The sequence below is a fragment of the Mustelus asterias genome, chromosome 8, assembly GCF_964213995.1.
Source record: "Mustelus asterias chromosome 8, sMusAst1.hap1.1, whole genome shotgun sequence".
In the NCBI taxonomy this organism is placed as follows: domain Eukaryota; kingdom Metazoa; phylum Chordata; class Chondrichthyes; order Carcharhiniformes; family Triakidae; genus Mustelus; species Mustelus asterias.
Window position 1 is genome coordinate 34,239,955 of NC_135808.1, and position 21,797 is coordinate 34,261,751.

Genomic DNA, 21,797 nt, shown 5'->3' on the forward strand with positions numbered 1-21,797 from the left:
CTCAGTGCCTTGGAAAAGTTACCTGCCTGCTTCACTCTGCTTAAAGTAAGAAGTCTCACAACAGGTTAAAGTCCAACAGGTTTATTTGGAATCACGAGCTTGTGCTACCAAATAAACCTGTTGGACTTTAACCTCGTGTTGTGAGACTTCTTACTGTGCCCACCCAGTCCAACGCCGACATCTCCACATCACTCTGCTTAGAGAGGAGGCAATGAAATCTCCTTCGTGTACAGGGTGTCACAGAAAGAATCTACCTGTCCATAAACAGAAAGCTCCTTTTTTAATCCTGATTTCCCCCTTTATAAATGGTAGCGTATTTTCCCAAACCTTAAATTTAGAATGTTCCAGTCCCCTATTAATAATTCATACAACAAACCTGAGGTAAGATGAAAACAAAGGGTTGATTTATTTTTACACACACACATCCAAGGCATTTCCCAATGTCCACCCCTTTACAATAAATGGGTAATAAGGAAAAAGGAAGAGGGTTCCAGGGCACAACCACAATATAAATACAAGTATAAGTTTTATATGTGCCCAGGATCACAAGTCAACTGGGACGTTCCTTTCAAGGGGAGAGTGGCTGATTATAGAATGCTTCAATTTCAGGGGTGAGACTTGTACAATAGGAGAAGGCACCTAGAATGAGTTAGCTTGGAGGCACGAGTTTGGAGGTTCCAGCAGTTGGCAGGTTTGATGAGGATCTGAGGGCTCTCTGCTGCCACCAGCCTGAGGGTAAACAGCACAGGCTGTTGTCTGGAGTTCTGTTCACATTGAGCCAACAGAGAGATCTGTGGTGCAGCAACCGAAGAGGAAAGACTTGAATTGGACTCCTCTGGAAGGCCACTGCCCTCGGCTTGACATGTACGCCCAAGCCGTCAGGAGGTGCATCAATGCTAGGTTCATCAGCCGCACTCACAAGACAGCCCCGAACATCACCCAAGCACAACGCAACGCCATCCGCGCTCTCAAGACCAACCGCAACATTGTCATCAAACCAGCAGACAAAGGAGGGGCCATCATCATACTGAATAGAACGGATTACTGCAAAGAAATGTACCGACAACTGAACAACGAGGAACACTACAGACAGTTACCCGCAGATCCGACCAAAGAACACACCCGTCAACTCACCAGACTGATCAAGACCTTTGATCTGGACTTTCAGAGCACCCTCCGTGCTCTCATCCCACGTACTCCTCGGGTTGGAGATCTCTACTGCCTCCCAAAGATACACAAGGCCAAAACACCCGGCTGTCCCATCGTATCAGGCAATGGGACCCTGTGCGAGAACCTCTGCGGCTATGTTGAGGGCATCTTGAAACCTATTGTACAAAGAACCCTCAGCTTCTGTCGTGACACTACGGACTTCTTACAGAAACTCAGCACCCATGGAGCAGTTGAACCAGGAGCACTCCTCGTCACAATGGATGTCTCAGCACTCTACACCAGCATCCCCCACGACGACGGCATTGCTGCAACTGCCTCAGTACTCAACGCTGCCAACTGCCAATCTCCAGATGCAATTCTACAACTCATCCGCTTCATCCTGGGCTACAACATCTTCACCTTCAACAACCAGTTCTTCATCCAGACACATGGAACAGCCATGGGGACCAAATTCGCACTTCAATATGCCAACATCTTCATGAACAGCTTCGAACAAGACCTCTTCAACCGATGCTATACACTGGATACATCGATGACATTTTCTTCCTTTGGACTCACAGCAAACAATCACTGAAACAACTATATGATGACATCAACAAGTTCCATCCCACCATCAAACTCACCATGGACCACTCTCCAGAATCGGTTGTATTCTTGGACACACACATCTCCATCAAGGACGGTCACCTCAGCACTTCACTGTACCGCAAGCCCACGGATAACCTCACGATGTCCACTTCTCCAGCATCCACCCTAAACACATGAAAGAAGCCATCCCCTACGGACAAGCTCTCCCTATACACAGGATCTGCTCAGGTGAGGAGGATCGCAACAGATGCTGAAAGATGCCCTCATAAGAACAGGATATGGTGCTCGACTCATTGATCGACAGTTCCGACACACCACAGCGAAAATCTGCACCGACCTTCTCAGAAGACAAACACGGGACACAGCGGACAGAGTACCCTTTGTTGTCCAGTACCTCCCCGGAGAGAAGAAGCTACGACATCTTCTCCGGAGCCTTCAACATGTCATCAATGAAGATGAACATCTTGCCAAGACCATCCCCACACCCCCACTACTTGCCTTCAAACAACCGCACAGCAACTTCAGACCATTGTCTGCAGCAAACTACCTTGCCTTCAGGAGAACAGTGACCACAACACCACACAACCCTGCCACAGTAACTTCTGCAAGACGTGCTGGATCATCGACATGGATGCCATCATCTCATGTGAGAACACCATCCACCAGGTACACGGTACATACTCTTGCAATTCAGCCAACCTGATATGCTTCAGGAAAGGATGACCCGAGGCATGGTACATTGGGGAGACCATGCAGACGCTATGACAATGGATGAATGGACAACGCTCGACCATCACCAGGCAAGAGTGTTCCCTTCCTGTTGGGGAACACTTCAGCGGTCACGGGCATTCGGCCTCTGATCTTTGGGTAAGTGTTCTCCAAGGCGGCCTTCAAGACACACGACAACGCAGAATCGCCGAGCCGAAACTAATAGCCAAGTTCCGCACACATGAGGACGGCCTCAACCGGGATCTTGGGTTCATGTCACACTATCTGTAATCCTCATAACTTGCCTGGGCTTGCAAAATCTCACTAATTGGCCTGGCTTGAGACAATTCACTCCTCTTTAACCTGTGCTTAACCCTCTCTCCACTCGCATTGTCTGCACAAGACTTAATTACCTATAAAGACTCGCATTCCAACCATTATCTTGTAAATTGAGTTTGTGTCTATATATGCCCTGTTTGTGAACCAAACTCTTCACTCACCTGATGAAGGAGCGGTGCTCTGAAAGCTTGTGCTACCAAATTAATCTGGTGTTGTGTGCACATTGAGAAGTCAGACAGGAACTGCTGGAGTTCCCACAGATGTTATCACAGTACAGCTGTCGGGGGATGTCATGTGGCCCCCTCCTCAATGTTGGACTCAGTATGTGTATTCCCGAGGTTGGAATCTAGGCATTTAATTGGAATCATGATCCCTTTGCTTTTGGAGACACTGTATCAGGTTAACTAACTGCTGCTCCCTTTGTTGAACTCCTGGTGTTAGGTCTGATAATGCTTTAGCCATTAGCACTATAATGAGCGATTACAACTTGCAAAGGTTTTCCTTTGTGTTGAGTTAGTTGGACCAGACTCCTTGTTCCATGGCCATTGTTACCATGAAACTGCTGCAAGGCATCAGGTGACTGGCTGAACCATTTGTTAGCTCAGCAATCCTCCATTTTTAACAGCACAGAAAAAAATGATTTTATAAAATAAGTTGATGAATAAGTATATATATATAATTTTTTCCCATCATGTCTCAAACATGACAAGAGCCTCTGTGACCCCCCTGGATGTAGCATGGATGGTAAGTCACAAGGTGTTGACAATATCACCTGTATCATTCAAGGATCCGTTGGCCCAGAAACTCAGTCACAGTCATCTTAACAACTACTTGGCAGCCCTGCCCTCAACACATTCTGAATCTGCAAACCTAGTTCCAGTAAGTACCCAGTGAAGTACAGCCACCAAACACACTGTTCCTGGTTAAGGTGTAGCTGGGAGAGTAGCTTCCTGAAGACCCTCAATGGGTTGGGTCTTCTGGTTAAAGCCCCCCACCTCCTCTCTCCGAGAGCAGATGTCTTCTCTCCATCCCCCTCTGATCCTGCAGCTTAATCAGAGCTGAAAACAAAGACTGGGAGCAAACCGTGATTCTCAACGGCTTTTTAGAAGCATGGGACTCACTCCGAACATCCAGTACCATTCCTTCTGGTTTGAACAATATAACGTGATTAACAGAGGGCGATAACAGGAGCACTCAGTCCAAAATGGTAGATTGGGCAATAAATCAGTGTCACACACTGTGACTGATATCATGACCTATCCACTCTGCACACCCGTCCTCCATAATATGGCAATTGATGTGGGCTATACTATAGGTAGTTCAGAACCACTCTCCTGCCCCCTGCCACCTTTACCCCAACCAGATCCTGTATAACAAAGCCACCAGCACAACAGCTGGATTTTGCAGCCATTTCTCTCTCCAATTAAATTAATAGAAGGACATGTGATGTGGTGTAAAACAGCCCACCCTTCACTATTAAGGCATTTACACTCCTTGGTGGACCAATTTCATAAAGCAAAATACTGTGGAGCTGGAATCTGAAACATAAACAGAAAATGTTGGAAAATCTCTCAGGTCTGACAGCATCAGTGGAGACAGAATAAAGCCACCGTTCGATCTGGATGGCCCTTTGTCAGAGCTAAGAGTAAAGAAAAACAGGAGAGATTTATACTATGAATACTATGAAGCTGGCCGGTGCGGAGGGGGGTAGCTGTAATTGGACAAAGGGAATGTAAATGAAGACAGCTGAGAAAGGAGCTAACAGTGTCCATGAAGTGATCAGAATGTGTGAGGAGCAAAACACTTGCCCTGAAGGGGAAGGGGTCGGATAGAGAGCTGGAATGGAGAAATGGAAAAAGGAAGTGAGAAAGAAGGATGATAAAAATGAATGAATGAGATGAAAAGAAAAACAAAATGAAATAAAATAAATGGAAACGGGGTGGAGGTGGAAGAGAGAGTTCATGCTCTGAAGTTGTTGAGACCGAATTTCACCCTCACTGTAACTGGGTGAATGTGAGAATGTAAATCTCTCTCCTGCAGGGGGAGACATTGTAAAGTTTATCACAGGCTGGAATTGAAATATACTCCATGGATTTGGATTAAACACTTGTCCCAGTTAAAGCAGATCCTCAGTCAGGCTACGCTCAGGTTTAGCTGATGGGCTAATCTGAACTCTATATTTATACAGCAATTCAGGGCTAGTTCAGGTGTAACCAAGATGTGGAGCTGCTGGCGTTGGACTGGACACTTTCAAGTGTAACCAGTTACTTAGGCAGATTCCCATTCTGTAACAGAGACACCCAGCTTCCCCAGACACAAGCTGCAGGAAGACACTGCTTTCTACAAATATGTCAAGAGTAAAAGGATGAGATGTGAAGGCATAGGACCCTTAAAAGGTGAAGGGGGAAAAGTTTGTGCGGAACCGTTAGAAATGGCGGAGCTGCTTAATGAATACTTTACCTCGGTATTCACGGTGGAAAGGGATCTGGGTGGTTGTACTGCTGGTTTGCGGTGGACAGAAAGGATCGAGCATGTGGACATAAAGAAAGAGGATGTGTTGGAACTATTGAATGGCATCAAGGTTGGTAAGTCGCCGGGACCGGATGGGATGTACCCCAGGTTACTGTGGGAGGCGAGGGAGGAGATTGCGGAGCCTTTGGCGATGATCTTTGCATCGTCGATGGAGACGGGAGAGGTTCCGGAGGATTGGAGGATTGCAGATGTGGTCCCTATATTCAAGAAAGGGAACAGGGACAGCCCGGGAAATTACCGACCGGTGAGTCTAACCTCAGTGGTTGGTAAGTTGATGGAGAGGATCCTGAGAGACAGGATTTATGATCATCTAGAGAAGTTTAGTATGATCAAAAGTAGTCAGCACGGCTTTGTCAAGGGCAGGTCGTGCCTTACGAGCCTGGTTGAGTTCTTTGAAAATGTGACCAAACACATTGACGAAGGAAGAGCGGTGGATGTGGTCTATATGGACTTCAGCAAGGCGTTCGATAAGGTCCCCCATGCAAGACTTCTTGAGAAAGTGAGAGGGCATGGGATCCAAGGGGCTGTTGCCTTGTGGATCCAGAACTGGCTTGCCTGCAGAAGGCAGAGAGTGGCTGTGGAGGGGTCTTTCTCTGCATGGAGGTCAGTGACCAGTGGAGTGCCCCAGGGATCTGTTCTGGGACCCTTGCTGTTTGTCATTTTCATAAATGACCTGGATGAGGAAGTGGAGGGATGGGTTGGTAAGTTTGCTGACGACACCAAGGTAGGTGGTGTTGTGGATAGTTTGGAGGGATGTCAGAAGTTGCAGCGAGACATAGATAGAATGCAAGACTGGGCGGAGAAGTGGCAGATGGACTTCAACCCGGATAAGTGTGTGGTGATCCATTTTGGCAGATCTAATGGGATGAAGCAGCAGTATAATATGAAGGGTACCATTCTTAGCAGTGTAGAGGATCAGAAGGACCTTGGGGTCCGGGTCCATAGGACTCTTAAATCGGCCTCGCAGGTGGAGGATGCGGTCAAGAAGGCGTACGGCGTACTGGCCTTCATTAATCGAGGGATTGAGTTTAGGAGTCGGGAGATAATGCTGCAGCTTTATAGGACCCTGGTTAGACCCCACTTGGAGTACTGCGCGCAGTTCTGGTCACCTCATTACAGGAAAGATGTTGAAGCCATTGAAAGGGTGCAGAGGAGATTTACAAGGATGTTGCCTGGATTGGGGGGCATGCCTTATGAGGATAGGTTGAGGGAGCTTGGTCTCTTCTCCCTGGAGAGACGAAGGATGAGAGGTGACCTGATAGAGGTTTATAAGATGTTGAGAGGTCTGGATAGGGTAGACTCTCAGAGGCTATTTCCAAGGGCTGAAATGGTTGCTACGAGAGGACACAGGTTTAAGGTGCTGGGGGGTAGGTACAGAGGAGATGTCAGGGGTAAGTTTTTCACTCAGAGGGTGGTGGGTGAGTGGAATCGGCTGACGTCGGTGGTGGTGGAGGCAAACTCGTTGGGGTCTTTTAAGAGACTTCTGGATGAGTACATGGGATTTAATGGGATTGAGGGCTATAGATAGGCCTAGAGGTGGGGATGTGATCGGCGCAACTTGTGGGCCGAAGGGCCTGTTTGTGCTGTGGCTTTCTATGTTCTATGTTCTATGTTCTATATTGAGTTGTAATAGTGTCTGAGTCTCAGTCACTCTCAGCATTCATTGAGATATTAATTAGTCATCAAATGTTGTGCAAAATGGACAATAGTTGGTGCACTTTGGTACTTACTTGACCTCTTGAGCTCAATGAAAAAGGAGATGGGATAGTGTGTAAACAGGCTACTGATTTACTATTGTTCATTTAAATTCCCACCCGCGGCAGATTTCTACATGTTTACTATCCGCAATCTCGCCCAGCTGGTGAGATCAAGCTAGTTTACTGACATCCCTCTGCCAATAATGAGAATCAAAATCATTCTGATTCTTCCAACCCACCACTTGTACAAACACAGTCACATTAAAATAGGTTTTATAATTTCTCAATCCATTGTTGGATGATTAATTGTTGGATGTACAGGGGTTAGAGTGGGTTAGACAGATACCAATCATCTGTATCGTGGATGGGGATTCAGATCCAACCCTGTCCAATAGGCAGAAAGTTTGTTCAGTCTGTTAGTTTTCAGAGTCTATTCCAGATGAACATTCTGAACCCAACTCTCACAACATGAAAAACATTCCCGTTCAGTGTTAGTGACAATCTCAGCTCAATCCAAACAGAGTAAAGACTTTCTGATTAAAGCTCACCTTGATCTGAAATGTTAACTTTGTTTCTCCCCACAGATGCTGCCTGACCTGCCGATTATTTCCAGCATTTTTTTTATTTCAGAATAAAGGAGTTTATCTTATTATCGGAAATGGACACCAATCAGCCATTTTCCTTTTAGGACTTATCAACATTTTGGGCACAAGTTGGGGAGTGCATCCTCATTTCCAGTAGAAACTCCCTTTAGGTGAACAAGAAAAATCTAGCCCATGATTTCTGGTTTGTGAAGAAAGCATCATAAATATATAATCAGGGTAATTTTCCAATTTTAGACAATTTAGTCAATGCAATTTTATTCTGTATCTAACCCAGATGGAGTGGAAATGTGTGACAAAGGAGCAGCGCTCTGAAAGCTTATGGTATTTGCTACCAAATAAACCTGTTGGACTTTAACCTGGTGTTGTGAGACTTCTTACAGTGTATATGAGCACAGTGTAGAGAGAGCTTTACCCTGTATCTAAATCTGTACCTGTCCTGGAGTGTTTGATGGGAACAGTGTAGAGGGAGCTTTACTCTGTATCTAACCCCATGTTGTACCTGTCCTGGGAATGTTTGATGGGGCAGTGTAGAGGGAAATTTACTCTGTAGCTAACCTTGTACTGTACCTGTCCTTTGGGTATTTGATGGGGTCAGTAGAGGGGGAATCTGATTGTTGGTAGATCCAGTGTGTGACAGTAATGGCAAGTTTTGTTGACGAGACAGGGCTAACAATAAACAATCTGCTAAACTTTCATTGCCAAGATCAAGGGGTAAATAAACATGTGTCCTTACCTTTATCTCAAGGTTTGACCTGAGTTGAGAAGGAGGGGGTTTTGGGAAGACCTGAGGACAGAGATAGTGGCTGTCAAACAAAAAAGCAAAATCCCAAAACAGAACTGCATCACTTTAAACACCTTGTGGGTTTGAGATTTTCACTGCCCTTCTCGCCTTAACCTGATTCCTCTATCAGCAGCATCTTCTGGAGAGGGAAAAGAAGAAAATGGGAAAAATAGAGATTTCCAGATACTTGTTGGGATTCCATCCTGATCTTTATCCCAATATCACAGGACGTGTCAATTATTTATTTACTTGTTGTTTAATTGAATTCTGTTATTGGGTATTAACTGGGGATTTACCTGTGCTCATAGAATATACATTGAGCAGGTAGGAGGTATATGTCTGCAATCTATAGCTCTGTATGTAAATAGTTTTATATATAGGAGCAGACTGAATGTGGTTGTTGAGATTGTAGGTAGGTACTCGATGTGTAATATGTTTCTCTGTAAATAAAAGCTTGGAAGTGTATATCTCACATGTCAGTGCAGACTTGATGGGCCGAAAGGCCTCTTCTGCACTTTGTGATTCTGTAATTAGGCTCCTCACCTCCACCTGGCTGTCTGAACCTCCTGAGGAAGGATTCTGATCAATATCGATGACAGGTCATCATGAAAGAAATCATTAACCCCGCTTCTCTCGCCACTGAGGCTGCCTGACCTTTTGAGTATTTCCAACATTTTCTGTTTTATTTCTGATAAATACTGGTACATGAAGCAGAATATATATAAAGAAAGATCACTCCCTCTACTGGCCAGTGATCCAGCACGGTAGCAGAACGGTTAGCACTGCTGCCTCACAGCACCATGGACAAAGGTTCGATTCCGGCCTTGGGTGACTGTCTGTGTGGAGTTTATACATTCTCCCTGTGTCTGTGTGGGTTTCCTCCGGGTGCTCTAGTTTCCTCCAAAGATGTGCAGGTTGTAGGGATTGGCCATGCTAAATTGCCCTTTAGTGTCCAAAGATGTGTGGGTTAGGTGAATTGGCAATGAAAAGTGTGTGAGGTTACCGGGATAGGACAGGGGGATGAGACTAGATAGGATGCTCTTTCGGATAGTTGGTGTAGACTAGATGGGCCGAATGGCCTTCTGTTCTGTAGGAATTCTATTCTAAGGATTAGAATGGAGGTGGGTCTTTCAGCTGAGAGTATGCATGAGACATGGGGGAGAGCAGGAGGCACTGGGAACAGTAAAGCACCAACAAGAGACTGTTTAATTCAATACAAGTAAACAGATACCCCTTCACCTCCAAAAATCTTCCTCCCACTGCTAATCTTTCTCAAATAAAACAACTCAAGGATCATGCAGAGAAATTGAGAGCAGGCTGCTATTTCACCCAGAAACAGCTGATGGAGGAAATCTGAATTTCTGATTGGCTTATTAACGCTAAACCACATGTCAATCACAGAGTGATATTTCAGTGAGTGAGATAGAAACTTGACTGAATTCAGACAGTGACAGCAAACTGAGAGGAGCTGGGATCAGAATTGGGAGAAACAAGAGGATCACAATGGAAGTTGGGACATACTTTACTGTGTTGCTGCTGGTTTTGATTCATGGAGCCTGGGCTGGAGAATGTGAGTTATGAAACAGTAAATAGTTTCTAAATATTAATCTCTGATTTCACTGGACTCCGTGTGGTGTTATTACAGGAAGTGTTAATTGTATATTAATTGGGTGTTTAATTAAATTCTGGTACTGGGGATTTACTTGTGTTTATAATATACATTGAACAGGTAGAGGGTATCTGTCTGTAATCTATAGTTCTGTAAATAAATAGTTTTATATATAGCAGCAAACTGATGTGGTTGTTGGTATTGTAGGTGGATACACAAATGCAATGTGTGTCTCTGTAAATAAAAGCTTGTAATGAATAATAATTCTGCTTCAATTCTATCCTTCACCACCTGGCAATCTGAATTATAATCTGCATAGTGTGTGTTACATTTATTTTGTATTTCAACAAACACAACTTGCATTTATATAGTGCCTCTTACTGCCTGAAGGCATTTTACTTGAGCTAATCAGACAAAACTTGATCCACGAAGGAATTGCTTCAAGGGATGGCTTGCTTGGTGAAATAACTGATTTTAAATAAGTTTCTTAAAGGGGGAGAGTTCAGAGAGAGAATTTGAAAGTTTACGATCGAGATACCTAAAGCCATTTCCACCAATGGTGGTGTGTGAGAGAGCAGAGGAATGCAGAGTGATCGGAGGACTGTAAAACTGAGCCTGGGAAAGTGAGGCCACAAATAAATTTCAACATGATGAGAATTTTAAACTTGAGGCATTGCCAGATTGGGAGCGAATACAGATCATTGAACACAGAAACAGGACTGGGTGTGAGTATGGATGTAGGTAGCAGAGTTTCGGATGATGTCACTGAGGAGCAGAGCTTGGATGTGAAACAGGAGGGAGACAAGAATAAATCACATAGAATTACACAGAATAATACAGCACGGAATCCAGGCATTCCACCAAACCGGAACATTCCAGAGTTTATATTCCACCTCAGATCAACCTCCTCATCCCAATTCCCTTTTCCATCATCTCCATATCTAACTTCCCTGAAATACATCCACACCATTCACTACAGCCACATCTTAGATAACAGTGAGAGCAGAGAGAGAAACCAATGAGGAGCTCTGGCCACAGTTAAATATAGAACCAGGTGAGAGCAGTCGCACCCAGCTGGGTGACAAGGAAGAGCTATTGGAGGAGGATGGTGTGGGTGTTAATCATGGATTGAGAAGGTGAGCTGAGGGGGACAGGAACCCCGCAGAGAGCAGAAGCACCGAGAAGGATGAGGAGGATTTTTGTCACAGTCAAATATGATATTGTTTGCGGACTTTGATAAGAATCATCTCAGTACTGTGAGAGAACCCGACTGGAAAAGGATCAGGGGGTGTTTTTTGAAGGTGATGACATAATTTAAATAGAGAGGGACAACATCTGGAGAGAGTGAACGGTGAACAATATCGGCAAACATGGGGAGCAGGAGGGGAAGTTGGGTGATTCAGTGAGAATAGGGTCGAGGGAACAGGAGGTGGGTCTCATGGACAAGATGAGCTCAGACAGGGCATGAGGGGAGACAGGAGAGAAGATGTGAGTTCAGGGCTCAGCCAGGGGGGAATATTAATGGAAGTTTATCCGGGCAGGTTAGTAAAAGGGAGGGAAGTGGCAGAGGCAGCTGATGGGAAGGTAATAATCTTAGTGACAAAGGAATCCTTGAGCTCCTCTCACTTGTTGGAAGTGAGGGTGGAGGAGACTGGAGCGGGGAGAAGACTGGGGGTGTGGGGTGTGACAGGGTTAAGAAGTTTGCAGCAGAAAAAAAGAAGCCTGAAGATACATTTACAATTAGGCTCAGGCAGAAGTGAAATATTTTAGAGGAGTTAGGGTGGAGAAATTGGAAGTCTGGGCAAATTCAGGAGGTCAGGGAGGATGAGGGTGTTGGGAGATTGGGAGGGGGGAGGGGTATGGGGAGAGGAGTGTTCAGAGTTGTAACATCAGTGGAGTGGTGGGGGGAGGGGACACAGAGGTCAGGACTGCAGGGAACCAGGAGGTCGGGTTTTAGGGGAGTCGGGAGGGTGAGTGGAAAGTTGACAAGTAGGTGGGAATGGGAGTGAGACTGGGAAATCCTGTAGGAATTGGACACCGCAGTTTCCATGGAGATGGGAGCAATAAAAACAACAAATAAATGGTGAGCAGAAAAGGGACAGAGAGAAGCAGCCATTAAAGGTGGTAGTAAGAGAGAGGGGGGAGAGGGGAGAATAGGAGAGTCAGAGAGGAGCAGAGAGTAAAGGGGAGAGTGAGATAGATAGAGATGAGCAAAGAGGAAAAGGGAGAGTGGGGCGGGGTGGGGGGGAGGGGGGGAGAGAGAGAGAGAAAGAAAGACAGATGAGCAGACAATAAAGAGCAGTGGGAGACTTAGAGAGAGGAGCAGAGAGTAAAGGGAGAGAGGGAGAGACAGTGGGAGAGGAGCATATAGTTAAGGGGAAACTGGGAGACACACAAAGGCCTGGATTTTCACAGTAACAAGTCTCACAACACCAGGTTAAAGTTCAACAGGTTAATTTGGTAGCACAAGCTTTCGGAACGCTGCTCCTTCATCAGGTGATGGTAAAATCAGGCATGAGGCGATTAGTGTGGTCTGAGTCCGTTTTCATGCCAGTTCCCACTTTATCAAGGTCAAAAAATCGACATGATCGGGAACCCAGACAAAATCGGCGTGACATCAGTTATAATATTTTTGCATGCATCTCAATCCAATTAGCGAGCTGCACGCACCAATTTATCAGCACGCCTGCCTTTACCACTACATCTGCCCCAGCCAGATTAGTCAGAAACAAACATGCCCTATAAATGTCTGATTCGGGTGCTCCATCAGTGAGGGTTAGTGAGGAGGTAAGTGCCGAGCGTCCGATGGCTCCGTGCTGCTCACTGGTAGCCTTGTTGCGTTTTGGATCAGGAGGGCTCTGCGAGTGTGTGTGTGTGTGTGTGTGTGTGCGGGGGGTGTTGGGGGAGGCTGTTGCTCATCACTGTGTTCAATGTCCGATTTGCAGCACGGACACAGGTCTTAGCACTGACCTCAGGTCTTAGGGATGCTGCTGGGTCCTAGTGCACGCAGCACTCTTCCAGGTGGGGATGTGCTGGAAGCCCTTTGAAATAATAGTACTGCAAGCTCAGGACTTCAAGCAGAAGTGTATTTAGTCACTACTGCATTGGTTCTGGTGTGTGTTACCTGGGGGCGGGGGGGAGGGGGGGTGGAGGATGGGGAGGGGGCTGTGTTGCTGGGCAGCTGTGGGGGGAGGGGTGGGCTGCCACTCTGCCTGTGATCCTGCACTGGCTCTGTGATCTGCTCCATTTCCAGCTTTACCAGCCACAATGAAAGCTCCCATCCATCAGACCTGTCCTATGAATACCTAACATACTGACTGAGTTGTCTACACCAGCTCCAATACTGGCAATTACAGGGTTAACCATGTAAGCTTCACAGCCTACAGTAGATCCCTCGACCATACCTAGTCACTGATTTTGGGACAGGTCCCTGAGCTTCCCCTCAATACAGAGGTGCTGATACCTGGTCTGGTTTTTATCACTTATCCAATCGTCTGGTCCCCAACACAGGCCTTGATCTAATGCAGCCATCTGATCTGATCTTGCAGCCCTCAGCCCAGGGCCCTGATCCTATCTCACTGGGCTTTCACACCTAGCCAACCATCCACCATTTCCCAAAGGTGGCATAGTAGTATTGTTGCTGGACTAGTAATCCACAGACCCAGGGTAATGGTCTGGGGACCTGGGTTCAAATCCCACTATGGCAGTTAATAAATTCAATTCAATAAAAAATGTGGAATTAAAAATGTAATGGTGACCAAAAACCATTGCCAAATGGGCCAGAATCTGGCAGATGCAGTTTAATGTGGATAAATATGAGGGTATCCATTTTGGCCAGAAAAATAAAAGGGCAATTTACTATTTAAATGGGAAACAGATTCAAAAGGTGTCTGTACAGAGGGAACTGGGTGTCCTTGTGCACGAGTCTCAGAAAGTGGGTATGTAGGTGCAGAATTTTATAAGGAAGGCTAATGGAATCTTGGCATTTATTGCAAAGGGTCTAGAGTATTAAGGTAGAGAAGTGTTGTTACAATTGTATAAGGCATTAGTGAGTACTGTGTTCAGTTTTGGTCACCTTCTTTAAGGAAGGATGTGGTGACACTGGAGGTGGTTCAGAAGAGATTCACTAGATTGATTCCAGGTTTGAAGGGCTGTTGTATGAGAAGTGGTTGTGTAGCTTGGGCTTGTACTCGCTGGAGTACAGAAAAATGAGGGGGGAATTGATTGAGGTGTATAAAATACTCAATGGGATTGATAAAGTAAATATTGACCAAATGTTCCCCATGCTAGGACAGTCTAGGACAAGAGGTCATAGCTGTAGACTAAGAGGAGGGAGGTTCAAGACAGAGATAAGGAGAAGCTACTTTTCACAGAGGGTTGTGAATCTATGGACCTCACTGGCCCAGAGTGCAGTAGATGCAGAATCAATCATGGATTCAAGGAAGAGATAGATAAATATTTGATCAAAAGCGGGATAAAGGGCTATGAGGAAAAGGTAGGAAAGTGGAGTTAGGATGAGATGAAGATCAGCCATGATCATATAGAATGTTGAAGTGGGCTCAAAGGGCTGAATTACCTAAGCTTGCTCCTAATTCTTATGTTTCTATGAAGTCACTAATGCTCGAAAACCTGACATTTGGTGACAAGATAAGGCCTGAATTGCGATTGATTCTTAAATGGCCTAGCAAGACATTCAGTTGTATCCAACCACAGAAAGTCGACCAAATGGAATGAAACTGGACCTGGGCACCAGAAATGACAATGACAACAAACACCTGTGGGCTTGTGCCAAAGCTGGGAGAGCTGTCTCACAGAGTAGTCACACACACAGAATCATGCCTGACAGACAATGTCCCAGACACCATGGTATGTTCACCAGCAGCACACACACAGTAGAGCTGGCGACGCAGGGGTATACTGTCAGGAGGAAGTTGCCATGTTTGACTTTATGCCATGGGATCAGAGTGAATGGACCCCATGAGGTGCCATGGCATAAGGTCAAACATGGACGAGGAAAGCTCATGCTGATTGCCACATATACCACCTCCAGCTGATGAATCAGTACTCATTCATGGTGACAAGGGTGCAGATTGTGGCTTGGTATCACTATTATAGTCCTAAAGGATATAGCTGCTAGACAGGGTCTTCAGCAGGTGGTGAGGGAACCAACAAGAAGGAAAAACATTCTTGACTTCATCCTCACAACCTGCCTGCCACAGATGCATCTGTCCCTGACGGTATCAGCAGGAGTGACCGCTGCACAGTCCTTGTGGAGATCAAGTCACATCTTCACATTGAGGATACCCTCCAGCATGTTGTGTGACACTACCACCGTTCTAAACGGGGTAGACTTCAAACAGATCTAGCAATTCAAGACTGGGTAACTGCAGCATCCAGCCATGAATGGTGGTGGACAATTAAACAACTCACTGGAAATGGAGAAAGCTCCACAAAGGAGCCCAGCACACCAGTGCAAAATTTAACGCTGAAGCATTCGCAACAATCTTCAGCCGGAAGTGCAGAGTGGATGATTCATTTCAGCCTCCTCCAGAGGTCCGCGGAATCACAGGTGTCAGTCTTCAACCAATTCGATTCACTCCATGTGATATTAAAAAATGGTTGAAAGCACTGGATACTGCAACGGTTATGGGCCCTGACAATATTCTGGCAAAAGATTTGTGTTCCAGAACTTGCCATGCCCCTAGCTAGAGTGTTTCAGTATAGCTACAACATTGTCATCTGCCCTTGACATCAAGGCAAGATTTAACTGAGTGTGGCATCAAACTGGAGTCAATGGGAATCAGGAGGAAAAACCTCCACTGGTTGGAGTCATTGGCACAAAGGAAGATGGTTGTAGTGGTTGGAGGTTAATCATCTCAGTTACAGGACATCACTGCAGGAGTTCCTCAGGGTAATGCCCGAGGTGCAACCATCTTCAGCGGCTTCATCATTGACCTTCCTTCCATCATAAGGTCAGAAGTGGGAATGTTCGCCAATGATTGCACAGTGTTTCAGCACCATTCATGACTCCTCAGATACTGAAGCAGTCCATGTCCAAATACAACAAGACCTGGACAATATCCGGGCTGTCAAGGGCAAGTGTAGACAGGGTTTTCCTCTCGAGGCTACTTAAGCTCAGAGATTCATGAAACGCAGTGTACTGATTTTTAAGACATAACTTTATTTAAACGAACGATCAAATGGAAGAATGATACAAGGAAGCCCAGCACTCAAGGTACAGAATGCAGGCAGCCCAATATCATTCTGAAGAACAATGCCCCCGTGAAGGCAATTATGCATTCACCAAATCATATTGCCCACCTTTCTGGTGGGCATTATCCAATAATCATTCATACAAATCAGTCAATAATCACCCTGTCATTAACTCCAGCCAATAACAATACACATCATGACCTAATGGGATTTTATTTGTTATTAATTACGGATGTACTCCCCCCTCCTGTTGCCTCATAACATGAGACACTGGACATGAAACGGGAGGATGAATCCTACTGAATTGAACCCATGTGACTCTTATCCGATCCTGAGAAATCCCTTGATGTCTACTTGCCACTTGCATTATCAACTTGAAGTTGTATGACACTATTCGTCAAATTGACATTGGCAGCCATCTTGTTCCCGACCACTGCTCATAACATAACTGCTCTCAGTGGAACTCTCCCACCAGGGCCTGCTGTATTTTGTCATTGACTGAAGCTTCACAAAATGTCACTAAAAGCAAACCACATCCATTTTATAAATTCAAAATAAATGTTTTAAATGAGAAATATTTGTATTCATATAGAGGTGTCTTCTAAACAAACAGCCCTTGTACCACACAAGTGTCAGGCAATGACCATCTCCAACAAAAGAGGATCTAACCATCACCCATTGACATTCAATGGCCTTACCATAACTGAGTACAGCGCTATCAACATCTTGGGGGTTATCATTGACCAGAAACTGAACTATCCATATAAATTCTGGGGCTACAAGAGGTCAGAGGCTAGGAATCCTGTGGCGAGAAACTCGCCTCCTGACTTCCCAAAGCCTGTCCACCATCTACAAGACACAAGTCAAGCATTTGGTGGAAAACTTTCCACTTGCCTGGGTGAGTGCAGCTCTGACAACACTCAAGAAGCTCGACGCCATCCAGGTCAAAGCAGCCCGCTTGATTGCTATCCTATCCACAAACATCTAATCCCTCCACCACCAATGAACAGTGACAGCTGTGTGTACAATCTACAAGATGCACTGCAAGAACTCACCAAGGTTCCTTAGGCAGAACTTTCCAAATCCATGGCTATTACCATCTGGAAGGACAAGGGCATCAGATACCTGGGAACACCACCACCTAGAGATTTCCCTCCAAGCCACTCACCATCCTGACTTGGAATTATGTCGCTGTTCTTCCATTGTCGCTGGGTCAGAATTCTGGAATTCCTTCCTATCCTATGTGGGTGCACCTGCACCTCAGGGATTGTAGCGATTTAAGAAAGCAACTCAGCACCACAGTGCTGTCTCACAGCACCAGGGACCCAGGTTCAATTACGGCTTTGGGTTACTGTGTGTGGAGTTTGCACATTCTCCCTGTGTCTGTGTGGGTTTCCTCCGGGTGCTCCGGTTTCCTCCCACAGAACCAAAGATGTGCAGATTAGGTTGATTGACCATGCTTAATTGCCCTTTAGTATCTCAAAGTGTGTAGGTTAGGGGAATTAGTGGGATATGCGTGGAGTTAGAGGGATAGAACCTGGGTAGGATGCTCTGTTGGAGAGTAGGTGCAGACTCAATGGGCCAAATGGCCTCTTCTGCACTGTAGGTACTCTATGATTCTCAAGGGCAAGTATGGATGGGCAATAGCCAGTGAAACTCTCACCTTTAAGAGTTTTAAAAAATCTACATGTACCACTAGCCTCAGAGCTTGCTTTTTAAAGCTCCACTTCATAGAGACACCTCCTGAAACAGCTATAAGATTTTATACTTCAGGATATATACTAATGTCTTTGGATATAAACCCCAGTGACTGAAAGGTGGTCCATCATTGTGAAGTGTTTGCCTAACTCAACTCCAAACTCCATGGCCTGGGCCTCGGCTCCTCCCTCTGCGACTGGATCCTGAACTTCGTAACTCACAGGCGACAATAAGGATCGGCAACAACACCTCCTCCACGATCATCTCAATTCCAGTGCCCCACAAGGCTGTGTTCTCAGCCCCCTACTATACTCCTTATACACCGATGACTGTGCGGCCAAATTCCCCTCCGACTCGATTTTCAAGTTTGCTGATGACACCACCGTAGTGGGTCGGATCTCAAACAATCACAAGACGGAGTACAGGAAAGAGATAGAAAATCTGGTGAACTGGTGCAGCAACAATAATCTCTCCCTCAATGTCAACAAAAAGGAGATTGTCATCGACTTCGGGAAGCATAGTGGAGAACATGGCCGTCTACATCAACAAGGACGAAGTAGAAATGGTCGAGAGCTTCAAGTTTTTAGGTGCCCAGATCACCAACAACCTGTCCTGGTCCTCCCATGCCAACACTATAGTTAAGAAAATCCACCAACGCCTCTACTTTCTCAGAAGACTGAGGAAATTTGGCATGTCAGCTGCAACTCTCACCAACTTTTACAGATGCAACATAGAAAGCATCACAGCTTGGTATGGCTCCTGCTCTACCCAAGACTGCAAGAAACTACAAAAGATCGTGAATGTAGCCCAATCCATCACGCAAACCAGTCTCCCATCCATTGACTCTGTCTACACTTCCCGCTGCCTCGGCAAAGCAGCAGCATAATTAAGGACCCCATGCACCCCGGACATTCTCTCTTCCACCTTCTTCCGTCGGGAAAAAGACACAAAAGTCTGAGGTCACGTACCAACCTACTCAAGAACAGCTTCTTCCCTGCTGCTGTCAGACTTTTGAATGGACTTACCTTGCATTAAGTTGATCTTTCTCTACACCCTAGCTATGACTGTAACACTACATTCTGCACTCTCTCGTTTCCTTCTTATGAACGATATGTTTTGTCTGTGTAACACGCAAGAAACAATACTATGTATGCTAATACATGTGACAATAAATCAAATCAAACCATATGCAATTCTCATTTTTATACATTTATTATGTTACAATAACATAAATGCTCTCAGTGGAGCTATTGTTTAATACCTCTCCCAGCAGGGCCTGCTGTATTTAATCTTTGACTGAAGCTTCACAGAATGTCATGAAAAATAAACCACATCCATTTTATAAATTCAAAATACATGCTTTAAATGAGAAATATTTGTTATTCATATAGAGGTGTCTTCTATAACAACAGCCCTTGTCAGTGCTCTCCATAACCCTATGTTAGCTTCAGATTTATTTTCATGCCAAAAGATTTCTTCCAATATGATGATGTTGATTTTGGCAGTTACAGAAGGAAAGTTGCGCAGGGCTCCCTCTGGTGTCTGCTAGCCCATTCCCATGTGGGCGAGGCCATGTTGTACCAGAGATTGTACAGCTCCATTTTGTACTTACAGTAAAGCTCAACTTTTTCACCTAAACGCTGTTGATATTGTGATCCAGTCTGTGTGCCTACTGAAGGTAAACAGTCCATTTCCTAGTCATAGAACTAAGCTTAGAGACACTTCAGGAAATACTAACTTAAAACTAGGCCTATATCAAAGGTTAAGTTTGATTCGCTCTGAGGACCTATTCGTCAATTAGTAACTGGAAATTAAGTCAGTTTGTCGTTTTAAAATTGGTCTTGTCGCAATAGAATAATCAGTCAGTCTACACTCAGAAGATGGGACAAAAATCCCACGTGTGGACATGCATGGTCTGACTCATTTGTATCCCCACTGTCAACATCCTTGGGGTTACCATTGACCAGAAACTCAACTGGACTCACCACATAAACACAGTGGCTACAAGAGCAGGTCAGAGGCTAGGAATACTGCGGCGAATAACTCACCTCCTAACTCCCCAAAGCCTATCCACGATCTACAAGGCACAAGTCAGGAGTGTGATGGAATATTCCCCAACTGCCTGGATGGGTCCAGCTCCAACAACACTCAAGAAGCTTGACACCATTCAGGACAAAATAGCCCGCTTGATTGGCACCACATCTACAAATATTCAATCCCTTCACCACTGATGTTCCGTAGCAGCAGTGTGTACTATCTACAAGATGCACTGCAGCAATTCACCAAAGATCCTTAGAAAGCACCTTCCAAACTCACGACCACTTCCATCTCTAAGGACAAGTGCACCAAATACATGGGAACACCAACACCTGCAAGTTCCCTGCCAAGCCACTCACCATCCTGACTTGGAAATACATCCATCCTTCCTTCACTGTCTTGGGTCAAAATCCTGGAATTCCCTCCCTAACAGCATTTTGGGACAACCCACAGCACATGGACCACAGCGATTCAAAAAAGGTAGCGCACCACCACCTTCTCAAGCACAACTAGGGATGGGTAATAATTGCTGGCCAGCCAGCGACGCCCATGTCCCACAAATGATAAGAGATAACAGATAAGAGATTTTAATTATTACAGCCTTGGATCCCATTAATATATGGCTGATTAGACTGATCTTACCAATAATGTTCCCTAATTTGTCTGTATAGTGTGTAAAATGATGTGGAGATGCTGGCGTTGGACTGGCGTAAACACATTAAGAAGTCTCACAACACCAGGTTAAAGTCCAACAGGTTTATTTGGTAGCAAAAGCCACTAGCTTTCGGAGCGCTGCTCCTTCGTCAGGTAAGTGGGAGCTCTGTTCACAAACAGGGTATATAAAGACACAAACTCAATTTACAAAATAATGGTTGGAATGCGAGTCTTTACAGGTAATCAAGTCTTAAAGGTACAGACAATGTGACTGGAGAGAGGGTTAAGCACAGGTTAAAGAGATGTGTATTGTCTCCAGCTAGGACAGTTAGTGAGATTTTGCAAGCCCGGGCAAGTCGTGGGGGTTACAGATAGTGTGGCATGAACCCAAAATCCCGGTTGAGGCCATCCTCATGTGTGCGGAACTTGGCTATCAGTCTCTGCTCTGCGCTGTCGTGTGTCGTGAAGGCCGCCTTGGAGAACGCTTAATCGAAGATCAGAGAGTGAATGCCCGTGACCGCTGAAGTGTTCCCTAACAGGAAGAGAACAGTCTTGCCTGGTGATTGTCGAGCGGTGTTCATTCATCCGTTGTCGTAGCGTCTGCATGGTCTCCCCAATGTACCATGCCTCGGGACATCCTTTCCTGCAGCATATCAGGTCAACAACGTTGGCTGAGTTGCAAGAGTAGGTACCGTGTACCTGGTGGATGGCGTTCTCACGTGAGATGATGGCATCCGTGTTGATGATCCGGCACGTCTTGCAGAGGTTGCTGTGGCAGGGTTGTGTGGTGTCGTGGTGACTGTTCTCCTGAAGGCTGGGTAGTTTGCTGTGGACAATGGTCTGTTTGAGGTTGTGCGGTTGTTTGAAGGCAAGAAGTGGGGGTGTTGGGATGGCCTTGGCGAGATGTTCGTCTTCATCAATGACATGTTGAAGGCTCCAGAGCAGATGTCGTAGCTTCTCCACTCCGGGGAAGGACTGGACGACGAAGGGTACTCTGTCCACCGTGTCCTGTGTTTGTCTTTTGAGGAGGTCGGTGCGGTTTTTCGCTGTGGCGCGTCGGAACTGTCGATCGATGAGTCGAGCGCCATATCCTGTTCTTATGAGGGCATCTTCCAGCGTCTGGAGGTGTCTGTTGCGATCCTCCTCATCCCCAAAACTTGCCATAC

At 45.6% G+C, this 21,797-nt stretch overlaps 1 protein-coding gene across 1 annotated transcript in view; it reads left to right on the plus strand.

Moving 5' to 3' along the window:
- Nucleotides 1-9,532: 9,532 nt before the first annotated feature.
- LOC144497007 (H-2 class II histocompatibility antigen, A-U alpha chain-like) overlaps nt 9,533-21,797 on the plus strand; it is a 71,996-nt gene continuing 59,731 nt past the window's right edge. The window contains exon 1 of the mRNA XM_078217687.1: nt 9,533-9,990. Within this exon, the coding sequence (XP_078073813.1) occupies nt 9,924-9,990 (67 nt within the window). The 5' untranslated portion in view covers nt 9,533-9,923. The remainder of the gene's footprint in view (nt 9,991-21,797) is intronic.